A 23,548-nucleotide genomic window follows, 5' to 3' on the forward strand; every position below is an offset into this window, starting at 1 on the left:
CTTTGAGGTGGCTAGAAAGAAATGAGAGCAGGCTGGGGAATTCTTATGGGAAGAGATAGGTGGACCAGAAACTGAGAAGACCCTGAGGCTCAGTCTTTGGGAAGGTGAGTCTGTCAGGAGCACTTCGAGAGATGGAAAGGGTTGACCAGCCTGTACACCTGGGGCCACGATAAGGGTTTTGATTTTGTTTTAAGTGTGATGGGAAATCCCACTGGAGTGACATAGAATTTTAATCTTTTGGCCTCTCAGTAAAGAATAAACTGAGGGGTGCAGTAAGAGGGATGCAAGAAACTGGCAAGGAGGATATGGTAACCATGCAAGCAAAGGAGCATGAGCCAGAGCAGGCTGGGGGCGGTGGTGGTGGTTGTGAGAGGAGGTGTTTATGTCAGAGCTGGCAGAATTTGCCATGAGACAATGGAAGAAGGAAGAAATGTGATGATTTCTTGGTTTTTAACCTGGGCAAATAAATGAGTGAAGTTATCTTTTACTGAGAAGGAAGCACTAGGGTGAACAGGAGTCATGAGTTCACCTTTGCCATGTTAAATTTGAAGATGCTTTTTTGACACACGCCAGTGGAAATATCAAATAAGTGAGTGGATGTTCTGATCTGGAACTTAGGAGAGAGGATGCTGGAGTTCTTAGTGAATAAACAGTAGAAAGCTATGGGGTGTCGTCGAGGGAAGAACATAGGCAGAGAAAGAAAGCAGGGTGCAGGCCCCACTCTCATTTGGAAATCAGAGGAGGAGAGAGAAGGATCCAGCCACATGAACAAGACGAAACAGCCGATTGAGTTGGAGAAAAATCAGGAAAGTGTAATGTGGCAGTAAAGATGTTTCAAGAAGGAATGAGTGATAAGTGGATCAAACACTGTTGAAAGGTTGAGTTTCCCAGTAGATTTAAGAGCATGGATAGCCAGGGAATAACATGTCTATCCCCATAAGACAGTGATACTCAAAATTCAGGGAGCTTGCTAAAAAGGAAAATTCTGACCAGGGTGTGTGACTATAGTCCCAGCTCTTGGGAGGCTGAGACAGGAATATTGCTTGAACCCAGTAGTTTAAGACCAGCCTGGGTAACAAAGGCCCCTGTCTCAAGGCAGCAAAACAAATGTGAATTTTGCCCACAACTCCTGAGATTCTGATGCAGTAAATCTAGGATGAGGCCACATTTTTATTAAGTGGCCCAGATTTGAGAAAAGCTGCACCTAAGAACTGTGGTTTCAGCCTCGTTTAAAGGGAGGACTGAGGTCCTTTTTTCTCTTTTAATGAGAGAAGAGAGGAGATTGTCTCATTATCTGTCAGCACAGCTTTAAGCACTGGAGTTCGGAAGGGAATTTATTTCATCCCTGGGACAATTCTTGAAAGAAATAGGCCTATCTTTCTCCTCTGTATGGTTCATGTAAATTTTTGCTTTAAAGTAGAGAGGAAAGTTCTGAAGGCACTATTTTTTTTTTAAATAAAAGGAGAATAAATTAAGTCTAGTGACATGTAAAAGACAAGAAGCTTATTCCTATATTTTGAGATAATAAGGCAGGATGGGAATTAGCCTTGCACAGTAAAGCCAATGGAGGAATCTCTATGGTGCATGTATCATGGAGGTGAATGATGACAGCCTTTTAAATACAAGAAGTAGAAGTGAGATTTGCTGGCTTGATGCCTCCTTGTTCTTTAAACAAACATGGCCTCCTGGAGGAGCATGGGAATGGGTGAAGTGTTTATAACCTGGGTCCCCATGGCTTTTGGAGAAGCCATTGAGCACTGGCTCTTGAAGTGTCCCTGAAGGTGTGATGAGTAGGGAGCCAGGCAGCTAACTCTCTTGTTTTTCAGGTGTTAGCCTCGATGCATGACAGGCAGTTGGGGAAGATGTCCATAGTTTATACTAGTACTGCCTTTCTCTCTCTCTCTCTCTCTCTCCCACAGTTTCAGGCACTTATTAACTGCCATATGTATGCAAGACATTAATCCCTTCTGCCGTACGCTCCTGTTCCTAGAGCAGAGTAAAGAAAAATGAAAATAAGAACCCAAATATGTCAAATATTTGCCACAGTTGAGGAGGAAGGGGAAACTGTGGCAGGGAGGAGGAAACAACAGTCTCCCCATGTCCTCAAGTAATAGCATGAATGGTGGGTGGTAAAGAGGTAGCATCTTTTGCTGTGAAAGCTAATTGCATCCGTCTTCTTCAAGCCACCATTGGAACCTGGAACTGTTTTGTACGAAGCAGAGTTCTCACAGTTTGCTGAAGACGTAAAGAAATGGAAAGACAGATACATTGTGGTTAAAAATGATTTTGCTGTGGAAAGCTATGAGAACAAAGAGGTAAGATACGTCCTTGTTACCACTGATGCGTCCAATATTCTAGAAACATTGACTGGTTGATTGTCACGCCTTGTTCTTGGTGATTGATTCAGTAAACCCTCACTCTTCAGGTACTCATTTCAGTGAGTGGATATTTATTGACTAATGTCTGCTGTCTGCCAAGAGTTGTACAAGGTTCTGGGTAAGGAGCAGCTAATTGGACAAATGCTTGTGTCTAGTGTATAAGATAGACTTAGAGCAGGTGGTGGCAGGTGAGCGTGAAAATAGAAGCCTATGTTGAGTGACCAGTGTTTGGGGAGTCTTCCCTGTGATGGGTCACTCTCACAGTCCTTGTCAATGGTTTTTCTGATGCTTTCCCTCTTCCCACTTGTAAACCTTGCATGTGTGACAAATGACTGAGGAGTTAGTTATTCAATGAGATTATGATTGAATTTGCCAGGAGTCCTAGAAAGTTAGAACACTTCTCATACTTTATTCCACTTACCTCTGGGGATTTTTTTTTTTCATTTCAACTTTTTTTCTGGTTATTTTTCTTATCTTTAAAATGTAGAGAAAATATGAGATTATGTATGTAAAATGTCTACAACGGGGAGGACTTCAGCTTTTCATGTTTCCTAATTTTTTTTTTCCCACTAGGGTTTGAACTCAGGTCCTACATCTTGAGCCACTCCACCAGTCCTTTTTTGTGATGGGTTTTTTGAGATAGGGTCTCTTGAACTATCTCAAGCCCAGTCTGACTTTCTGGCTTTGAACTGAGATCCTCCTGATCTCTGCCTCCTGAGTAGCTAGGATTACAGATATGAGCCACTGGCGCCTGGCTCCTAATTGGTTTCTTTTTTTTTTTTTTTTAGTCATGTTAGGGAGGGAACATGCTTTAGGGCAAAGTACATGGGGCAGTGAATTTGGAAGACTAAAGTTTAGGCGAAGTTCTGCCACCACCTAGAAGTGAACTCATGGACAAGTGAATTACTGTCTCAGGGCCTCAATTAAGCTAGAGAATTAGGTCATATGATCCCAGAGATTCCTCCTCCTCTTTTTTTTTTTTTTTTTGTGGTTCTGGGCTTGAACTCCGGGCCTTCATGTTGAGCCAATCTGCCTGCCCTTTTTTGTGATGAGTATTTTTGAGACAGGGTCTCCTGAACTATTTGCCTGGGCTGGCTTTAAACCACGATCTCCCTGATCTCTGCCTCCTGAATAGCTAGGATTACAGGCGTGAGCTACCAGCTTTCCCTCCTTCTCATTTCTGATAACAAATAGGAATAAAATATAGTAAAGACTTATTTCACAGGCTCCTGGCAAGTCTCAACTGCTCTCTTGGATAGACTTTTGTTTTTCTTTAACATTGATTAAGCTAGTATTTTCTCTGTTTATCTATATTAGGATTTCACTTAACACTTCATTGGCACTCGGAAGCAAATTTCCAATACACTACACCACCACCACTAATAAAATAGTAATAATAATAACAACAACAATAAATTACCTTATACAATGGCCTCTTACAGTGGCCTCTCAGGGAAGTTTGAGGAAGAGGCAGGGTATCTTAATGGTTAGTTACTATTATGGGCTTTGAATCATGCATTTGCCAGTTACTAGATATTTGCCTAGGTTTAGCCTCAGTTTTCTCATCTATAAAACAGAGTGATTTCATGATCCCTTTGTCGTTGTATTGCTGTGAGAATTAAGCAATGGATTTAATTCGGGCACTTAGCCTATGGCCAGGCCTGTGGCTGAGCCAATAAGAGCTGTAGTTGCTGAGATTACTACAAGTAATTGAGGAAATACTTGTACAATTCGTTCCTAGATTTATGGAGATTTTCACTACATTTGACACGAACTGAAACTTCTTTATGAATCAAACTTTATCTCTTCATTTTTAAAAACCTGCCCCCTCAACTTGCAACTTACGGATTATACTGCTTTCTTTTCTTTGCTCATTATTTTCGACTAACTTGTTCAGGTCGTTAAAATGCGATGACTAAATTTGAAAATGATCAAATATTTTCCAAAACTCACTTGGATATTTAGAGGATAGGCATTATTAAAATTTTAATAATATCTTGTTTTTTTATTTATAGAAGCATTTTAAAAATTTACATCTAAGAGTTAGACATTCAGCACCTGTGCATTGCCTGTGGGTTTTTTTTTTTTTTTGCACTGGTGGGGTTTGAACTCAGGATCTATAGCTTTGCCACTCCACCAGCCCTTTTTTTGGTGATGGGATTTTTCAAGCTAGGGTCTCTCTAACTTTTTGCCTGGGGCTGGCTTTGAACCACGATCTTCCTGATCTCTGTCTCCTGAGTAGCTAGGATTACAGGTGTGAGCCACTGGCGTCTGGTTTGCCTGTGATTTTTATTGAGAGTCTAGCATGGTGGTCACTAAGCAGGAATGTCAAAGCATTCTGTCTCATCTGATAACTAGTCACCACTCCTGTGTACTTGCTTAGGACAGGTGCCAGTATGCATCCTGGGTTTGCCGCTTACTGACCACTGGGCTATTGGCAAATTATCTGACCTCTTTGGGCTTTAGTTTTCTCACTTTTAAAATGAAGATAATATGTAATTCATAGTGCTGTTTTGAAGATTGAATGATATGTTTACAAAAGCCAACACTGAGGCTTCTTATAGCTAAAACCAAAAAGCACATTTGAATCTGGTCTGAATCAAATTGCTTCTACACTTTTTCACAGTCATTCTAATTTAGATTCTTCAGTTACGCATTGGGTCCTCCACGTTTTTGAGCAGTTGATTAGTAGTTCTTACAAGTATGAAAACATGCTTCTTAGATATCGGTGGGTTTGTTTAGTTTGGGTCCCTTCAGTCACTATCTTATGGATATAGAATGTGTTACTGTTATTTTGAGTTTGTTGCCCAGATCAACATTATTTTAGTTTTTTCCAAGTGTGTACCTTAGTGGGTCCCACAGTTTCTTGATTTCAGTTCTCAACTTGCCTTTAAGTGGCCCTTTTCCAAATTTTGTCCTGACCTAAGTCCTCCCATCAGATGCACATTCTTAAATTTTATCTTATATTTGTGTCCTTATGGGTGTGTCTGAACTACTTTAGCAATGTTCTCTGCCTCTTTCATGGTTCTCAGGCAACAGAGCTTCCTGTCTGCGGACCAGAATTCATTCTGATGTCACTGCATTTCCATCCCCAGCAGTCATATCTGAGGGCAAAATGGTGGCGTATTTTATCATGGCAGCATTTAATGTTGATGAAACTCCATGGTAACCATCATTACAGTTACGCGTTCCACAGTCTCGTTAGTCATTGTACATGGCCCACATCAGCCACCAGCATTTTGTGCAGTGATCGTCACTCTTGTGGTTATCAGAATGCTTCAGGCATTAGGGTGGAAATGGTAAATTTGGTTCAGACTGTGTGGGTGTCAGTGCGATTATATTTTCCCCAATTGAGAACACATCTACGAGGAATCTTCTTGAGTTTAAGACTCTGATTTACCATGTTGGGACCATCACACATTTGTGTGACTAAACATTACCTTGTAAACAGCAGGTATGCAAAACACATATTTTTGAATCTGTGACTCTTAACAATAGTGTAGGGAATGCTGTCTCTAGGTGTATGTGTCTTGACCTGTCTATTTTAATGTGTCTGATATTTTTCAAAAATCCAAATGGGGCAAACTTAATCATTTTTATGTCTTTTCTTCTTAGGCTTATCAGAAAGGGGCTGCTCCTAAAAGCCGAATTCTTCCTGCTGGTGGCAAGGTGTTAACCTCAGAAGATGACTATAACATATTATCTGATAGGCACTTCCCAGACCCCATTGGTGAGTTGCTGAGCAATCTTTTTCAAGGCAGAATTCCTCAATTTGCTTTGGTTAGCTAGACCAGTGGTTCTTAATGGGGGGAGAGGAATTTAGCTTTCCAGGGACATTTCACAGTGGGTAGAGGTCAGTGCTGTGCTAAACCTCCTACAATGCACAGAACAACACCCAACAGTGAAGAGTTATATGGCAGAAAAATGTCAGTAATTCCAAGGTTAATAAGCTCTGGACTAGAAACTCATAGACAAATCACAGATGTAATTTCTCTAATTTAGGTAAGCATAATACCGCTCCTATTATTTCACACCCCATTCAGTAATACAAGTTGGTTATGGGATTTCTATAGCACATGGAAAATGTGTTATTGGCCAGGTATCTTGAAACTTTGGGAACATATGACAGGCTTTGATGGCACCACACAGAGCAGCAGAAATAAGCAGGTAGGACTCTGTGTGAAATGTACAATCCTGTTTTTCAGTAAGCAAGTCTGAATGTGTTGGGGATTATTATCTTTCCACTTTCAGGGTAATATACAATAAACTGACACACACACAAAGATCCTTTAAATAAACATAACATAGCTACTAAAAAGAAAGCATTGCATTAATTCACTTATCTAAATAAAGCTGAGTGCTGCTGCTGCTGCTGCTGTGGTGAGAGCATTGACCTGAGAACTGGGGATTGGAGTCTGATGTAGTTCTGTCACTTATCAGCTGTGTTCAGTTTCTGTTTCTCCAACTCTAAAACAGGGCTTTACACTTGAAAATTGAAAAGGATCTTCCCAGCTTCAATGTCCTTTGATTCTCATTCATTCCACTTATTTTTATGTAGGGAGAGCGATGGGTAATGCATACACTGAATAGGGCAATTCATAGAGATTCATGAACTGTGGGATGTAATAACTCCATCTGGCTTTGTGTAAATCACACCACACAGTAATTACTTGGTTTCTTGAAGACAGCCCTGGTTCTTATTAATGAGCACAATTCATTAAAATTTATGGAGAAAAATATCATCATATCATCAGTTGTCATTTTGGTGCAGAATTCTCAGCACAGTGTTTTTAATGACACAATTATAGGACTAGTACATGGACCGTAAACCTAGATGAACAAATTATTACTAACGTAATTCAAGCTAAAACAACACTTTATGTGCACTGTACCTATTCTTACATTTTATATTTTCTTCCAACATCTACTTATCTGCCATCTTTGCTGTAGACCCCAGTGTAGAAATAGGAATTCCAACATGTTGACTCTTGAGGATCTCTCTAGAACTTTCCAGTGAAATCATTCAGGACAATATATGATTCATTGATGAAATCCTATCAGAAGGAATGAAAAGAAAGACAAAACACAAGACTTGTGTGACTAATGCCTGCTGGCCCAGGGCTTTCCACTGGGGCATTTCAATGACTATCTTTATTGTGTGGTGTGGCCTTCTAACTCTTAAAAATAGAATATTCCATAGTGGATCATTTGTGATAGCAGTGTAACTCAACTCAGAAGAAAGGCATGTGGAAAGTTGTAAAAGGTTAAGTGAGAGACAACTAGAGGTTAATGGGAGGGAATGTCATGGGTATTACTGAAGATAGATCCAAGGAGTCAATGTGGCTTCAGGTGTTTGTACAAAATTGTTGACATGTTGGAGAGGGTGAGAACTGTTTCACAAAACTATGTTAATCAGGACTCACTGATGCTGTTTCTCCTAGAGAGAATACATTGAAACATGAAGCTGGGAGGAATTAATCTGCTTAAGGAAAAGCACTAAAGGCTTATAAATAAATGTCTTCTTTATGGTGTGTTCTGTTAGTGTGAGTTATCAAAAATAGCCCTATGTTTTGCTAGAGAAATTTACTTTTTTTAGCATTTTATTGGAATCTGGTTTGCCTCACACAACAATCACACACACACACACACACACCCTCCAATTAAATCCGCAAGGTTTTATTATCTTGCTAAAGATGCATGAGTGTTAGTCCAGGGCTGGTGTGATAGATCCACAATTTCTCAGGGCCTCAAGCTCTTTCTAGGTTTCTCCTCCTTTATTTCTAGGTTTTGGCCCTTATTAGCAAAGTTCAGGATGGCTGATGGACCTCCAGCCATAGCTTTCTGATTCCAGATAGCAGGAATAAAAAAAGAGGAGGAGGATGTATCTCCTTTCTTTTTTTTGGCAGTACTGGGATTTGAACTCGGGGTGCTCTACCACTTGAGCCACTCCACCAGCCCTGTTTTATATTGGTTTTTCTGAGATGGGGCGTTGCAAACTATTTGCCTGGGCTGGCTTCGAACCGGAATCCTCCTGATCTCTGCCTCCCGAGTAGCTAGGATTACAGGTATGAGCTGCCAGCGCCCAGCTTATCTCCTTTCTTTAAGGATGCCTTCAGGAAAGTTCATAAACCGCTTCAGGTTATATCCCATTGGCCAATAGTTGTGGGCTACAAAACTATAAGGAAAGCTGGAAACATGTGCATAGTCTTTATTCTATGCTGTCACTTGCCAACCTAAAAAGTCAGAGGTTTTATTACTGAGAAAGAAGGAGAGAGTAGATATTAAAATTGGCATTCACCCATTCATTCTTATGTTGATTCGTTCTTATTTTATTATGTGCAAGGCATCGATATGCTGCAGCCTGTGCTCCCAGTGCATTCTGTTCTGATACTTTCTGATTCCCAGCTGGTATGATGGTGCATGCCCGTGATCCAAGCACTCAAGAGTTTGAGGCCAGTTGGAGCTACATAGCAAGAAACTGTCTCAATAAACAAAATAAACTCTCAGATTCCTGGACAATGGAACAGGTCTCTTAGACATACCCACCAAGAAAACTATTGTCTACCTAAGCCAATTCTGATTTATCAATTTTCCTGTAGCTGACCCAGTTCTGGATCCTCCCTTATGGTTGTGATGTGACCCATTTCTTGGTGTGCTAACACTTTCACTAGCCTTTTTTACTTTTTTTTTTCCTGAGTCAGGGTCTCACCATATAGCCCAGGCTGGCCTCGAACTCATGATCCTCCTGCCTTAGTCTCCCAAGTGCCTCTTCCTTTCTCTCCTGGAAACTGCTGCCCATTTTGTAGGCTGGGAGCACAGAACTATTCCTTCTGTATGTGCTTTAAGTTGGAGCTTTTTACCAAGTGCAGTGTCATATAACAAGAATGCATGAGAGGAATAAGGTTGAGATAGGGGTTCTGTCTCTCTCATGCTGGGGTTTGAACTGAGGGTCATGAACATGCTAGGCAAATACCATACCACTGAATTACATCCTCAGCCTCAAATTCTCAATTTTTAGGGCTTCTAACATTCTCTTGGCCTTAGACTTGCTGAAGTCAGATGTCTCCTGGATTCCATGACTGTGCTGTGGGCTGAGGATCCAAGGATGTGATATGGTCCCCATCCTCTACAAGCCCCCAGTCCAGGGCAGTGGGGAAGCTCATCTCACTCTGCAACCCACCTCCCTCCCCCGGCTGTGGGTGCCAGATGTAGAAATGGGTCATTACAATATTTTGGGAGATCAAGTTAGGGACCATACAATTCTATCTCTATCTCCAGTGCTGGCAAAGACATCCCAAAGTTGCTGGCTTCTGAATTGAATTTGAAGGATGAATAAGAATTTTCTATGGGAAAGCATGAGGAAAGGAAGGAGGAGCAGGTGATATGGATTTCAGGAGCCACAGGAAAAGCTGGAGAATGGAAGAGCATACCCCAGAAAGGAATACCAGTGCAGAACAGGGCAAACACCAACACTTAACAGGAAGACATAGAAAAGCAGCAGAGCAACCAATAAGGCGACAAAGATTTTTAAAGATTTACTATATAAAATAACAGGCTTCTTTGTTTGACCTTTCCACATGTGCATATAATGTACTTTGATCTTATTTATCTTCATCATAGTCCATTGCACCCTACAGCCCTTCCACCCTAAAAAAATAATTCTCCACTTAGGTTCATGTTGTTTGAAATATTAAAAAAAAAAAAAAAAAAAAAGCATGAAGGAAACACGAAAGACAGGTGCTCCTGAAAGTCAAGGGGAGAGAATGTTCCCAAAAGGAGGGGCTGTTAGCAACAGATGTTTCAGGTCAGATTTAAAGGACAGTGAATAAAGAAGGCATCAGCTGGCAGTGCAGTCACGTTGACATCAGACATTGATGGGACAGGAATCGGACTGAGGTGGGAATAGCAGTTGGTGAGGCAGCAAGTGCTGCTTGGCTGTGACAGGGAGGAGAGGAGATCTGGGAGAGCCTGATCCTGCAGGGGAGGAGAGTGAGCATGCACAGGTGGGGGGGCAGGGGGCAGTGGGAAGGTGAGCTCTGTGTGCCATGTGTTCCGCAGGAGGAGTTGAACACAATTGTGTTCGGAGACTGTGGATGTGTCTTTGGAGGAGACATGTGCTGGAGGGGAACTGGTGGAAGCATGGAGAGGAGCCCAGACTTTCCATTCTGTGCTGTCCTGGGGACTTCCATAGCCTGAAATAAGTATCTAAGACAAAAGCCACATGGTTTTAAAGTGATTTGTGTCTCCAATATTTCTTTAGCTTCCAGTGAGAAGGAGAGCTCTCAGCCCTTTGTGGTCCTGCCCAAGGCATTCCCGGTGTACCTGTGGCAGCCATTCCTCAGACATGGCTACTTCTGCTTCCACCAGGCTGAGGACCAGAAGAGGTTCAGTGCCCTCCTGACTGACTGTATCAGACACCTGAACCACGGTACGTTCCAGCTTCCTTCCTGCCCGAGGGGCTGCCTTTTCTGAGTTGCCCTGGTCAGTCATCTGCTACCTTGATTCTTACAGCTGCAGACAGTGCTGCCCCAGGGAAATGACAGGAAGCTACACAGGAGCAAAAGTTCAGGGAAGCTAAATGTGGAGTGGTTGCCCTGCTTCCCACCACTCTGTTTAGTCATGCACGTCACTTTGCATGTAAGCCCTCCCCCTTTCCTGGTGTTTCTAACCTGTGTGTCAGCAAGAACATCTCTCATCGATTTCCACTTTATTTCTGAGTAACAGTCACTTAAAATTAATTGCCTAGTTCATTGAAATCTAATATTTGTTTCCCAGTTAGCAGTTGTGTCAGTCAGCGTTCCATTACTGTGACAAATAAGGTTTATTTTGGCTCACTGTCTTGGAGGTTCCAGTCCGGTCCATTGGGTCCCTTGCTTTCAGACCTGTGGTGAGTCAGTGGAGAATTTTCAGTGACAGCTTGTGGTAGAGCAAAGCTGCCACCTTATGGCTGTGGAGTAAAAGAGAACAAGGAGCCAGGGTCTCATACTCCCCTCAAGGGCTGACCCCAATTGCCTTAAACGCGTTGCACTAGGCTCCACCTCTTAAAGGTTCCACTCCCTCAGCATTTTTGAGTAAAATCATCTAACACATTTAATCGTAAAGTGTTGGATACCTCATAGACATATGCAGGTGTCCCCAGGCTGGGGACCATGTCTTTTAACACATGGGCCTTTGGGGGAATGCCACCCCAAACCATAGGTAGAGAGAACTTAATTAAGACACATTGATGCTTGTGCTCTGCCCTCAGACATTCTGATTTACAGGGACTGCCATGCTGGGGTTTGAACTCAGAGCCTCACGCTCTACCACTTGAGACTCTGCCAATCCTGTTTTGTATTTTCGAGATAAAGTCTCTTGAACTATTTGCCTGGGGCTGGCTTCGAACCACAATCCTCCTGATCTCTACCTCCTGAGTAGCTAGGATTATAGGCGTGAGCCACCGGCACCTGGCTGGGCCCTGCAGTTTGCTTTTCTCCCTAACTGTGAAGTGATGCAGATGCTACTGGTCCACAGGCCACTCTTGAAGTGGCACTGCCCCAGACCACTTTGCCTCTAGATATGAATTTAATTAATATTCCATCTGTAATAAAAGAGACTTTTCATTCCAATATGTGGTGTTTTTGACATTTTGATGTGAGTGCTGGTTTTTCTGGACTCCACTTTTTAAACCTTCAGTTACAGACAACTGAATCCTGTGTTCTGTGACAATTGGAAAGGCATCCAGTTGAATACCACTGTGCTTACTCTGTGCCAGCCTCTGTTGGGGTGTTAGGAACAGAATAATGAAGCATGCAGAGTTCCTCTCTTGGGGAGTCTAAATTCAACCAGGAAGGAGGGACAAATGCACCCATAAATTCTAGTTTGAGAGTTATCTAGTTTACGGTGGTAAAGAGTAACAAGAAGTCACTGCCTAGTAAAGAAGGGAGTCTTGATGGTCCCACTCCACAGTGGCTCGACTTAGGGTTTTTCCAATTGATGCTGGTGCCAAAATGATATACCTCTGGGTATGGTGCTCTCTCCCCATGCTGGATGCTGGCAGTGAGTGGCAGCTCCCAACTGGCCCCATGATTGTGAGAGGTGACTATCAATACTTTACCGTGTAGTGTATACCTAGAGTTTTTAAATATTATATTTTGTGGTTTGCGTCTCATCCAAAACACCCACTTGCATGTGTCTGAGAGATATCTAACACTTTATGATAAAATGTGTTAGGTGCCAGGCACTGGGGCTCACATCTGTAATCCTAGCTACTCAGGAAGCAGAGATCAGGAGGATCACGGTTCAAAGTCAGCCCGGGCATAGGTTCTGTGAGACCCTATCTCAAAAAATCCTTCACAAAAATAGGGCTGGTGGAATGGCTCAAGGTGAAGGCCCCGAGTTCAAGCCCCTATACCAGTGTGTTAGATGATTTTGCTCAACCATAGGCTAGGACAAGTATGCTGAGTGTGTTTAAGGAAGGCCATACTAGGCTGTGATGTTCCATGGGTGAGGGAGAGTTAACTGCATTTTCAACTTATGGTGAGTTTGCTGTGATGTAACCCCATGACAAATCAAGGAGCACCTGTACAGAACGTTAAGCTTATCAGGAAGATCTATGAGCAGGTGACATTTGAGCTGAGTCACCTCATCCAAGTGCCTTTTTTTTCCTACTCTGGTGAATTTTACCATACACTTGCTTTAAAATTTAGAGGTTCTCTCAAGACTGTCAGGCCTACAGAGTGATTGTCACTGGTGACGCATTTCAGCCACTTCTTGTCTTTAACTTGTGTATCAGTCAGAGGCGAATGGAAAAAGGTAATGTCACTCTGTTTTGCTATAGCAACTCTGAGTACCATTCATAATATTGACTCTTAACTAGAGACTTAATAAAAATGATTATTAATATATTTCCTTGTGGTTTTGGGAATTGCCCAACACTGCCTGCTCCATCTCGATCATTTTTGAATACACTTGACACCTCTGTGTTTAGGGCCTTGGTCTAGTATGAACATGCAGTTGGCACCAAACTGAGGAGCTGTGATGTTTCACTGACCAGCCAGATGGGACTTGCTGCATTCCCCCTTCCTTGTACATAATAGGAATTTCTCTGGGGAGCTTTTGATGCTATGTAGCTTGCATTTAGACACCATTTATGGAAGATTTCAGTCGATTCCAACCCTAGCTCTGCTCTCTAGTATGTCATCAAAGGCACTAAGACTATGAGAAAGTTACATTGGCCTTGTCCTGTGTGGCACATTCTTCTGTCCAGTAACCATTTGCTCCTCCTTGAGTGTTTATGCAAACAACTGGGCATGGCTTCCTGGGCTGTAGTCATGAGCTATAGTCAGAATCATAGACCATCACAACAAGGGGATTGGACTATGAGCACATGATAAAAGCGAGAGCACACAAGGGAGGGGTGAGGATAGGTAAGACACCTAAAAAACTAGCTAGCATTTGTTGCCCTTAACGCAGAGAAACTAAAGCAGATACCTTAAAGCAACTGAGGCCAATAGGAAAAGGGGACCAGGAACTAGAGAAAAGGTTAGATCAAAAAGAACTAACCTAGAAGGTAACACCCACACACAGGAAATCAATGTGAGTCAATGCCCTGTATAGCTATCCTTATCTCAACCAGCAAAACCCCTTGTTCCTTCCTATTATTGCTTATACTCTCTCTACAACAAAATTAGAGATAAGGGCAAAATAGTTTCTGCTGGGTATTGAGGAGGGGAGCGGGAGGGGGCGGAGTGGGTGGTAAGGGAGGGGGTGGGGGCAGGGGGGAGAAATGAACCAAGCCTTGTATGCACATATGAATAATAAAAGAAAAATGAAAAAAAAAAAAAAAAAAAAAAGAATCATAGACCATCACAGCACTTGGGGAGCAATCTTTGGCTATTGTGGGCTGATGAGCTCCTGGTTCTTTCTCATCTTGCCTCTTTTTTTGTATTCAGTGGCACAGTGCACCACCATCTTTACTGAATCACTTTTTCTGTCCCAGTCTTTACCTGATACTCATTGTATGATCTTAAATAAACCAGTAGGAGTTTTCCTCAACCAGCCAGTTCACATTTTTCCATGCTTACCAGAAGAGTTTAGAAGTAGATGTAAAACTATGACTGTGATTAGAGCCAGAAACTCTAAGAGGGCTGCAAGGAGCCTGCTGTCTTCCACCCCAAGCAAGCAGAAGTTTGCTGTTGACATTTATTTCTCTAGTGGCCCAGAGGCCACCATGCTTCTCTGTTGAGAACTGGGTCTTAGATATTCTGGCACTGATGCTGGGCTGCTGTTGGTCCCACTTGGGATTCCCAGGATGCATTTGCTAGTGCTCAAATGCAGCCATGGCCCACTTGTCCCAGGAGCGTTGGGTCCAAATTGTTCTAAATGTTCAAGTCCTTCCATTCTGAATCCAGACCTCTTCTCCTGTTGGTCCTTAAAGTAAAGGGGTATTACATATTTAACACTAAAAAGGGACCTGATCATACCCATTCTTGGACAATGAGGCTGTCTGAAGATAGACGAGGGCAGGGAGAGAGATTTGTGATCTAAATGGAACAGACTTTAAGTGCTTCAAAGATTATTTGCACTCCTAAGGAACACAGAGGTGTGTGTGTTGGTTTGGTTTAGTTTTGGCACTTCTTCAAAGAGCAGGCGTAAGAAACCTCACAAGATTAGTCTTTAGTGGAACATCTCACTCCTACCCACTGTGCTAACTATTAAGCCCACTACTTGACCTTTGCCTACAGTCACTGCTGCTCTCTGTCCCAACTGCAAATCATTGCCCCTGACTAGAGACGGTGAGGGTTGTGGCTGTGTGCTGCCACAAAATGGAGCTGATACCAATTCAAGATGTTCTAGGCCAGTTTTGTCATCCAAAATTCAGTCCTGTTACTCAGAATTTTAGTTTGCAAAATGTGGTCATTGTAGTTATAGGAATGTGGTTAAAACTTCTGAGAAATATAGATAGCTGGATATTTAAAAAAAAACCAAACAAAAACACAATAAAATTAGATATCAGTTTCCTGCTTTAGTAGGATGGTTCACATAAAATTCTTTTGAAGGAGTCTCTCTTCTTGGCCTGCATTCCTTCTTGAAGTTTGGCCTGTGCTCTTTGCAGCACATAGCCAATATTCTACATTATAGTTCCCTTCATTTCTTTGTGAGTATGTTCTTATCACCTCTCCCTTTCTAGTCTTTGCTAATTACTCAGAAAACCCTAAATTAGAAAGAGACCTTTGTGGTCACCTACTGCATCCCTTTAGAGTTTATTTAAGATAAGGCTTAACTAGGTCACAGCTAATTAGTGACAGAGGATCAAAGGTGACACCTGACCTTTGACTTCTGTTGTTTCTCAGCGTTACCTTACAAAAACTTCATCTCTTGAGCATTTTAAACGTGGGTTTTAAATCAAAGTACTCGTGTGATATAGTTGCATGACCCAGAGTGCAGGAAGTCTGGCGCTATTCACTTAAGGTCCCCTGAGACCTGGGATGTGACTGTTTTTTTGGTAAGTAGTATTATCTAAGTGGACATTGGTGTTTTGTCTACCATCTATATGTGACCATATAATTTTATGCTTTGAAGATAAATAGCATAGCTCGTTTTCTGGTTAAATTTTGTATAGTCTAAAAGGAAGCCACATATGGTATTATACAATTTGCATAAAACTTTGCATTGCTCATGAGCCACATGGGTTGGAATATTTAAAAAATAATTGATCTAAAATGAGCCTCCAGGCCAGGTTCAGTGGCTCACATCTATAATCACAGCTATTCAGGTGGCATGTTTAGAAGGATCACAACTCAAGGCCAGCAGGGCAAAAAAAAAAAAACAACTTGTGAGACACCATCTCAACAAAAAAAAAGATGGGCACAGTGGTGTGTGCTTGTCATTCCGGCTACATGGGGGGCACAGGTGGAAGGGTCACAGTCCAAGATGACCCCAGGCAAAAACTTGACATACCCATCTAAAAAATAACTAACTTAGAAAGGGCTGGGGTGTGGCTCACGTGGTGGAAAACCTGCCTAGCAAGCGAGGGCCCTGGGTTCAAACCCCAATAATGCCAGGAAAAAAAAATACCTTTATACTTTGGTTTTAATTAAATGGCTTGACGTTTCCAAAGCCACCTGAGTTGGGACTGAAGAGGTTAAATGAAAACACTGTCTCTCAGCCGTTTAAGTTCATCCCCACTGGCACAGCTGGAGTCTGCAGCCATGTTGCCATGGAGACATATTTGAAAACTTCTTTCGGTCTGTCAGACGCAGTATTGTTTCGGTGAAACCACTGATATTCACCCACTTCCTACTTCTCCTAAACCAAATAGTTATTTTGGTATGATGCAGATCTTAAAATTATGTGATTACGGTAGTTAAGGGTGACAGATTGGAACAATAATAAAAAAGATTAAGCAAGCAAAAAAATGGGAGATAATTCAAGCCAGAATTTTTACCTGTGCTATGTAGATTCCAAAATCACTGGACGGTTTTTGTCATTATTGTGATCAATGGTGCAAAATAGCTTTCAAGTTTTTTTATTATTTGTAGTTAGGATGTGTTAAGACTGAAACGTACTTCTGAAAATGACAGGAAATGTGGTGACTGTTGTAGTATGTGGTGAGATAACATGAGGCAGCTCTATTTGGCATTATCTGTGGATTTCTTTTAATAAAAATCAACAACCAGGAGAGATAGGAGAAAATTCCCTGCTGTAGTGGGAGGTGAGCCAGGTGTCCCCATTCCCTGCCTTGAACAGACTGAGAGATGGCAAATTGAAGAGGCCACACTAGCAGCTTTGCTCATTCGATCAGCTGTTTTGAATTCCTAACGTTAACTGTTGAGTAGATATAAAACTTATGACAGAGTTAGAAGGTATCAAGGGCATTACTGTTACATCTGGAATGGCTTGTGTTGTCTTCTTTTGAGAGAACGCCATCCTGGACCTTGTGTCTGCTTTCTTTATGGTGTTATCACATCTGCATAGTTGTTTTGCATATTTTTAGGTCCTCTGAGACCTGGATGTGTCTGTTTCTTGATAAGTAGTACTGTCTAAGCTGACCTCGGTGTTTTGTCTTGCATTTTAGACCATTCAATTCCATGTGGAATATTCCCACCCACTTTATCCCATGACTTTTTTTTGCAAACTTTATTGTAAAACATTACAAAAAATACAGAAAACTTGATGACTTTTTGTTTTCAGTACCACATTCCAGTGATTCAGTACATGCTCCTGCTGAGAGTTGTAATCCATTGATTTTTTTTTTTAGTGCTAAATTTTTCCGTTAGGCTAATATACTATCATTTCTAATATCAATTTTGCTGTTGAGAGAGATCTGGCTTGTCTCTGTTGTCACAGTGGAACTGTGGACACTTTGTGTTTGTTGCTGGTTTGTAGGAATTTGATTTTTACTTTTAGTGGCACTGGGATTTGAACTCAAGGCCTCACTTGCTAGGGAAACACTATTACGGCTTTAGCCACTACGCCAGCAGGAATTTGTGTCTGATTTGGTTTGCTAATCTTACAGATATACTTGTTAACATAAATGTTCACATTTGTGTTAATGAATATATTTGGCATATAACTCTCCTATTTTTCACTGGCATTTTCAGACTTTGCTATTAAGATTATTTATACTTTGTAAAATGGATTCTAGACCCTTCCCTCTCTCCTCCATTTTTTCCTTTTTAATTTGGAATAGTTTTATAAGAGTGGAATTATTTTGTTTTGTTTATGCAATACTGTGTTTTGAAATCAGGGTCTCGAGTTTTCTAGGCAGAACTCTACCACTTAAGCTATGCCCTTTAGTTATTTTTCAAATAGGGTCTTAAGTTTTTGCCTGAGTTTGCCCTCAAATTGTCATCCTCCTAAGGCCTCCTAGGCCTTCTGTATAGCTGGGATGGATTATAGGTATTCACTATGCCTGGCTGTTTTATTGAAATGGGGTCTCATTAACTATTTGCCTTGGTTGGCCTCTGATCTGCCTCACAAGTAGCTGTAAGGCTGAGCAAGCCACTGCACCTGGCTGTATTTTTAATACTTAGTAGAGCTTTCCTATAAAGCCATCTTAGGTTGGTGTTCTGTTTGAGGGAAGACTTTCAATTAATGACTTAAAATTTTAAGTTGTTTCAAGATTGCCATAGAATTCTGTTTCTAAGTCATTTTGAGTAGGTACAATTTTCTAGAAATTTGTTCATTTTGTTCTTAGAATTTAGTGGCATGAAGTTAGGCATGATATCCTCTTATTCTCTGTGGTCACAGTCACAGTGTCTCCTTCATCCTCTGTAGTGTCAGTCCTTGTTCTGGCTTTATTTCTAATATTCTTTATTGTGCCTTCTCTCCTTTTTTTCTCGGTCAGTCTTACTGGAAGTTTATCAAGTTTTAAAAATAACAAATTTGGACTTTGTAGATCTTTTATTTTCTGTCATGTTAATTCCTTCCTTCCTTCCTCCCTCCCTCCTTTCCTTCTTTCCTTCTGTCCTTCTTCACCACTTAGGCCACACTTCTAGCCCTTTTTGCTTTTGGTTATTTTTGATATACGCCCTCATATTTCTGCCAGGGCTGGCCTGGACAGTGATCCTCCTATTTATGCTTCCCGCACAGCTAGGATGACAGGCGCTACCACCATGCCCAGCTTTTATTGGTTGGGATGGAGTCTTAAGAACTTTTTACCCCCTGATCTTGAGCCTCCATCCTACTAATCTTGGCCTACTGAGTAGCTAGGATTACAGGTTATGAGCCACAGCACCCGCCTATAATTATGTTAATTTCCGATGTCATCTTTTTAATTGCCTTTCTTTTATTTCCCTGGGCTTTAATTTGCTGGATTCATTTTCTTTCTTGTTCAAATATCCTCGGAGCTCATTGTGCTTGTTTTAAAATGCTTGTAAATTCTTTGATGCTCTCTTCTTCAAAAAAGGAGCCTAATTTTCCTCCTGTTAAATGTGGGTCAGACTTACTGATTTACCTCTTAAACAGAATGTGGCAAAGTGATAGGTCACAAAAAGAATGGCTTCTGCCTGCCTTTCTCTGTCTTGAATCTTTTGCTCTGGAGGGTCTCACCACCATCACGTGAAAACACATAGCGGCTCCCTGGGGAGGCCTGTGTGGAGAGGAGCTGAGGCCTCCTGCCAACACACAGAACCCGCCTGCCAGCCATGGGAGTGACCTGTTGTAGGTGCTCTGTCTTGTCAGCCCTCTGGTGGTTGTCCCTAATGTGGCCAACATGTGACTGCAGCCTCCTGAGGCACCTCAAGTCAGGACCACCCGGCCAAGCTGCTTTCCAACCCCTGACACACAATGACTACCAGAGATGGCACATACTCACCATTGTTTTACGCGCCTAGCTTTTAGGATAATTTGCTTTGCAACACTTAAAATCTAAAATACTCACTAATCATCAACCTTTCTTCTCTTAAACAAGCACTGAAATGGTATAAAATTTACTCCACATAGTATTTGAGCTGAATCCCACGTTTAGCTATGTAATATTTACCATTGTCATTCAGATTAAATATCTTCTAATTTCTGTTAATTCTTCTTTAACTTATCTGTTATTTAGGACCGTGTTTCTTAAATTCTGTGTATTTGTTATTAATTTCTAACTTAATTGTATTAGAGACACACAACATGGTCTGTATGACATCATCGTTTAAAATTTGTGGCACCTTTTATGACCCAAGATATGGTCAATTATTTATTTATTACTTTTTTTTTTTTTTTTTTTTTTTTTTTTTTGCAGTACTGGGCCTTGAGCTCAGGGCTTCACTCTTTTGAGGCAGGCACTCTACCACTTAAGCCACTCCACCAGTCCTTTTTTGTGTTGGCTATTTTCAAACTATTTGTGTTGGGTCTTGCAAACTATTTGCTGGAGTCTGGCTTTGAACCTGCTGATTGCTGCCTCTTGAGTAGCTAGGATTGCAGGCGTGAGCCACTAGCACTCAGCTGGTTAAATTTTTTTTTTTTTTTTTAAAGCTCATGGGCTCTGGAAAGCCATACATACTCCATAGCCATCATGTGTACTAGTTCAAGTGTGTCCATTGTCATTGAAACCTATATTCTTGCTGACTATTATTTTGCTGTGCTAAAAGGATCAGTTACTGAGAGAGACATGTTCAAATCCACCACAGTGATGGCAGATTTACTTCACTGTTTGCATTTCTACTAATTGTTTAATTACATATTTTAAGACTGTGTGTATATATTTACTAGACAGATGCATATTTATAATTGTTTTATTTTCTAGTGAACTATATTTTTAATCATTATGAAGTGTTCTGTTTTATCTTTATTAATGCTATTTGCCTTAAACCTAATTATTTGGAAATTAATATAGCTACCACATTTTATTTAGGGATTGCATGGAATGTCTATTAAATAAAAACACCTGAACCCCTTTTAGATACACCATTCAGCTTATTTTCATCTACTGTGATTTTTTCATATTTTTAGTTTTAAATCTACTGCCTTATTTTGTATTTTCTATATAGCTTGTGTCTTTTTCTTTTTTCTCTTCTTTTCTTTCTTTTGGAGACAGGATCTTTCTATATAGCCTAGGCTGGCCTTGAACTCACAATCTTGTCTTGGCCTCCTGAGTGCTGGATTACAGGCATGTAGCATCTTGTCCGGTTTATAATCTACCTTTCTATTTCCTTTTCTGTAGTTTTTGGCTTCCTCTGAATTACTGTTGCTGTATAATAGAAATATATATATTCTGTTTCTATTTTGTTAGTGGTTATCCTAGAGATTTTAACTTATAGAATTTAAAGGCCCCAAATTAATTAACATCCTTAATTTTTCCTCAGAGGATACAGAGAAGAGAGCACTTTAATTCCTGCAAGGGTTGGTGGAGTGGCTCAAGTGGCAGAATGCCTGCTTAGCAAGCATGAGGCCCTGAGTTCAAACCCCAGTGTTGGGAAACAAAACAAAACAAAAACCTAATTCCTTCAACATGTCTCTCTACTTACAGGCTGCTGTTGAATTTTAACTATATTTTTTATTTTCAACCCCAAATATATTGCTATTGCTATTTTCTACAATTTTAATGTTTAATGTGTTTTTACCACTGTAGAAAAGAAAAACTTACTATATCCTCTTAGAGATTCTGTTACTGGAATCTGTGAATTAAATGGAACACTGAGAGATTAAGAGGAGAGAGCCTACAAATTTTATTTAATGTTAACATTTTTTACATGGCAACGGGGGCTTCCCAGAAAGGAAGATCCCAAAGAAGCAGTTAAACTTGGGGGCTCACCTACCATTTAAACAAAAGTGGTGAATTATGGAGAAAGTAACTAGGAAAAGAGAGGGATTGGAGCGTCTAGGCAAAGCAGCCCTCTCATCTTCTTAAGACATTAAGGTACTTTTACACAGAGTCATCTTAGCGTTGACTCTCTGTGTCTCTGGCAATAAGAATATTCACTTCCTGGCACCAGGAGAAAACCTTCCTCGTGGAAAATTTAGGCGTTGGTTGTAGTCAGGTAAAGGACAGAGAGCCCTCTTGCATCTGCTGTTTCTCAGTTGCTCTCAACTAAAATTGTCCATATGCAGATGTGGCATGAGTGGGGGAGAATGTTCTCATACCCTGCACCTCTTGCCTTGCCTACGTGTCACCTTCATCGGAGGGCACTCTCCTTTTGCCTGAAGTGCAGCTTGTAGACTTTTCTTTAAGTTGGGGTTGTTCAAGGTACACTTTCTCCCTTTTGTCTTTATCTTTTTTTTTTTTTTCCTGGTGCTGAGAATTGAACTCGGGTCCTCACACATATTTGGCATTCACTCTGCCTCTGAGCTACACTCCCAACTTCCATCTCCTCATCCTTCTTCTTAAGACATTTTTACTCCATATGAAATTTGGGGATGACACTTATTTTTCTGTCCTCAAATTTGATACTTTTTTCCATGATCATCTGACTTTCTTCACTGAAGTTGAGAAATGTGCTGTCAGACTAGTTGTTCCCTTGGGGGTAATTTGATTTCTTGCAAAAACATCTCTTTGTCTTTGGTATTCTGCAGTTTTATAAGAGTGTGATTTCCTCTTTATTTTTACTGTGCTTGAGAATTGTTGGTTTTCCTGAGTTTAATTACTTTTGGAAAATTTACTACCACAATTTCTCTTCTCTTTTGAGAAATCTGAGTATATGTTCATCACATATTTTTATGCTATTTTCTCTTCTCTTATCCTTTACTTTTATATTCTCCATCTTTCCTCTTGTTTTCTTTCTGACTAGTTTCTATACATCTGCCACCCAGTTCTCTACTTCTATATTCAGCTGTATTTAGTTTGCTACTAAGCTTATCTGTGAGTTTTAATTTTACTTTTCATTTCTAGTAATTTTATTTTTTTCTAATTTGAATGGTCATTTAAAATAATCTCTTCTTACTTTCATCTTCAATTTATTTAAATAAATTTTAGGTTAGGTGTGGCTCAGGCAGGAGAGCACCTACGTAGCATGAGTGAGTCCTGAGTTCAAACTCCAGTACCGCCAATGAAATTGCTTTAAACATGTTGAACAGTGTATGTTGCATTCTGCATTTGCTGCTTCTGATATCTGAGCTCTTTGTGGGTTGTATCCTGCCATTTTTTGTGCTGGCTCTTGCTCATGCTCCTTATTAACATGTATACTTTGGGATTTTTGAGGAAGAGCTCATACTTTACAGAGGCCAACTGGTTGTGAGTCTTTTCAGAGGCAATCTGTGTTTCCCCTGGCCAGATGCTTAAGGACACATATAGTTATCTGGACTACCCAGCTAAAGTGAAGCTAGTCATAAAAGTTGTGGGGACCACTAATTGTGATTCCTCAAGGGAGATACTCATCTCCTTCACTCAATGCCAAGGTTTGAGACAGTTGATTTTCTTTTAATGAACTGAACCCCTTTGTATGTGAATCGTTTCTGCAATTTAACTAGGCACATTATATGGACTGGAACTTTGACTCTGCTCCCCAGCCTTTGGGGAGACTATGGAGAGGGAAGCTTATGGTAGGTTCTCAAGTGCCTTCGATGTGAAAGCCAGGGTCAAGGCTTAGCTAGGGTTGCCGTAACAAACTACCACTGGAATCTTGTCTCTTGTTCCAGAGGCTAAAAGTCTAAAATCAAGATGTTGTCAAGATTGGTTCCTCCTATGGCCCGTGAGGGGAGGATCTGCTCCAGCCGCCTATCTTCTATTCATAGACGCATCACCCTGATCTGATTTGTCTTCA

At 41.0% G+C, this 23,548-nt stretch overlaps 1 protein-coding gene across 1 annotated transcript in view; it reads left to right on the forward strand.

Moving 5' to 3' along the window:
• The window catches only part of Niban1 (niban apoptosis regulator 1), a 148,430-nt gene that overhangs the window by 65,557 nt on the left and 59,325 nt on the right, over nucleotides 1–23,548 (forward strand). The window contains exons 3-5 of the mRNA XM_020177066.2: nucleotides 2,184–2,315; nucleotides 5,994–6,108; nucleotides 10,639–10,806. Of these exons, the coding sequence (XP_020032655.1) occupies nucleotides 2,184–2,315; nucleotides 5,994–6,108; nucleotides 10,639–10,806 (415 nt within the window). The remainder of the gene's footprint in view (nucleotides 1–2,183; nucleotides 2,316–5,993; nucleotides 6,109–10,638; nucleotides 10,807–23,548) is intronic.

The sequence above is a fragment of the Castor canadensis genome, chromosome 11 (assembly GCF_047511655.1).
Source record: "Castor canadensis chromosome 11, mCasCan1.hap1v2, whole genome shotgun sequence".
Lineage (NCBI taxonomy): Eukaryota > Metazoa > Chordata > Mammalia > Rodentia > Castoridae > Castor > Castor canadensis.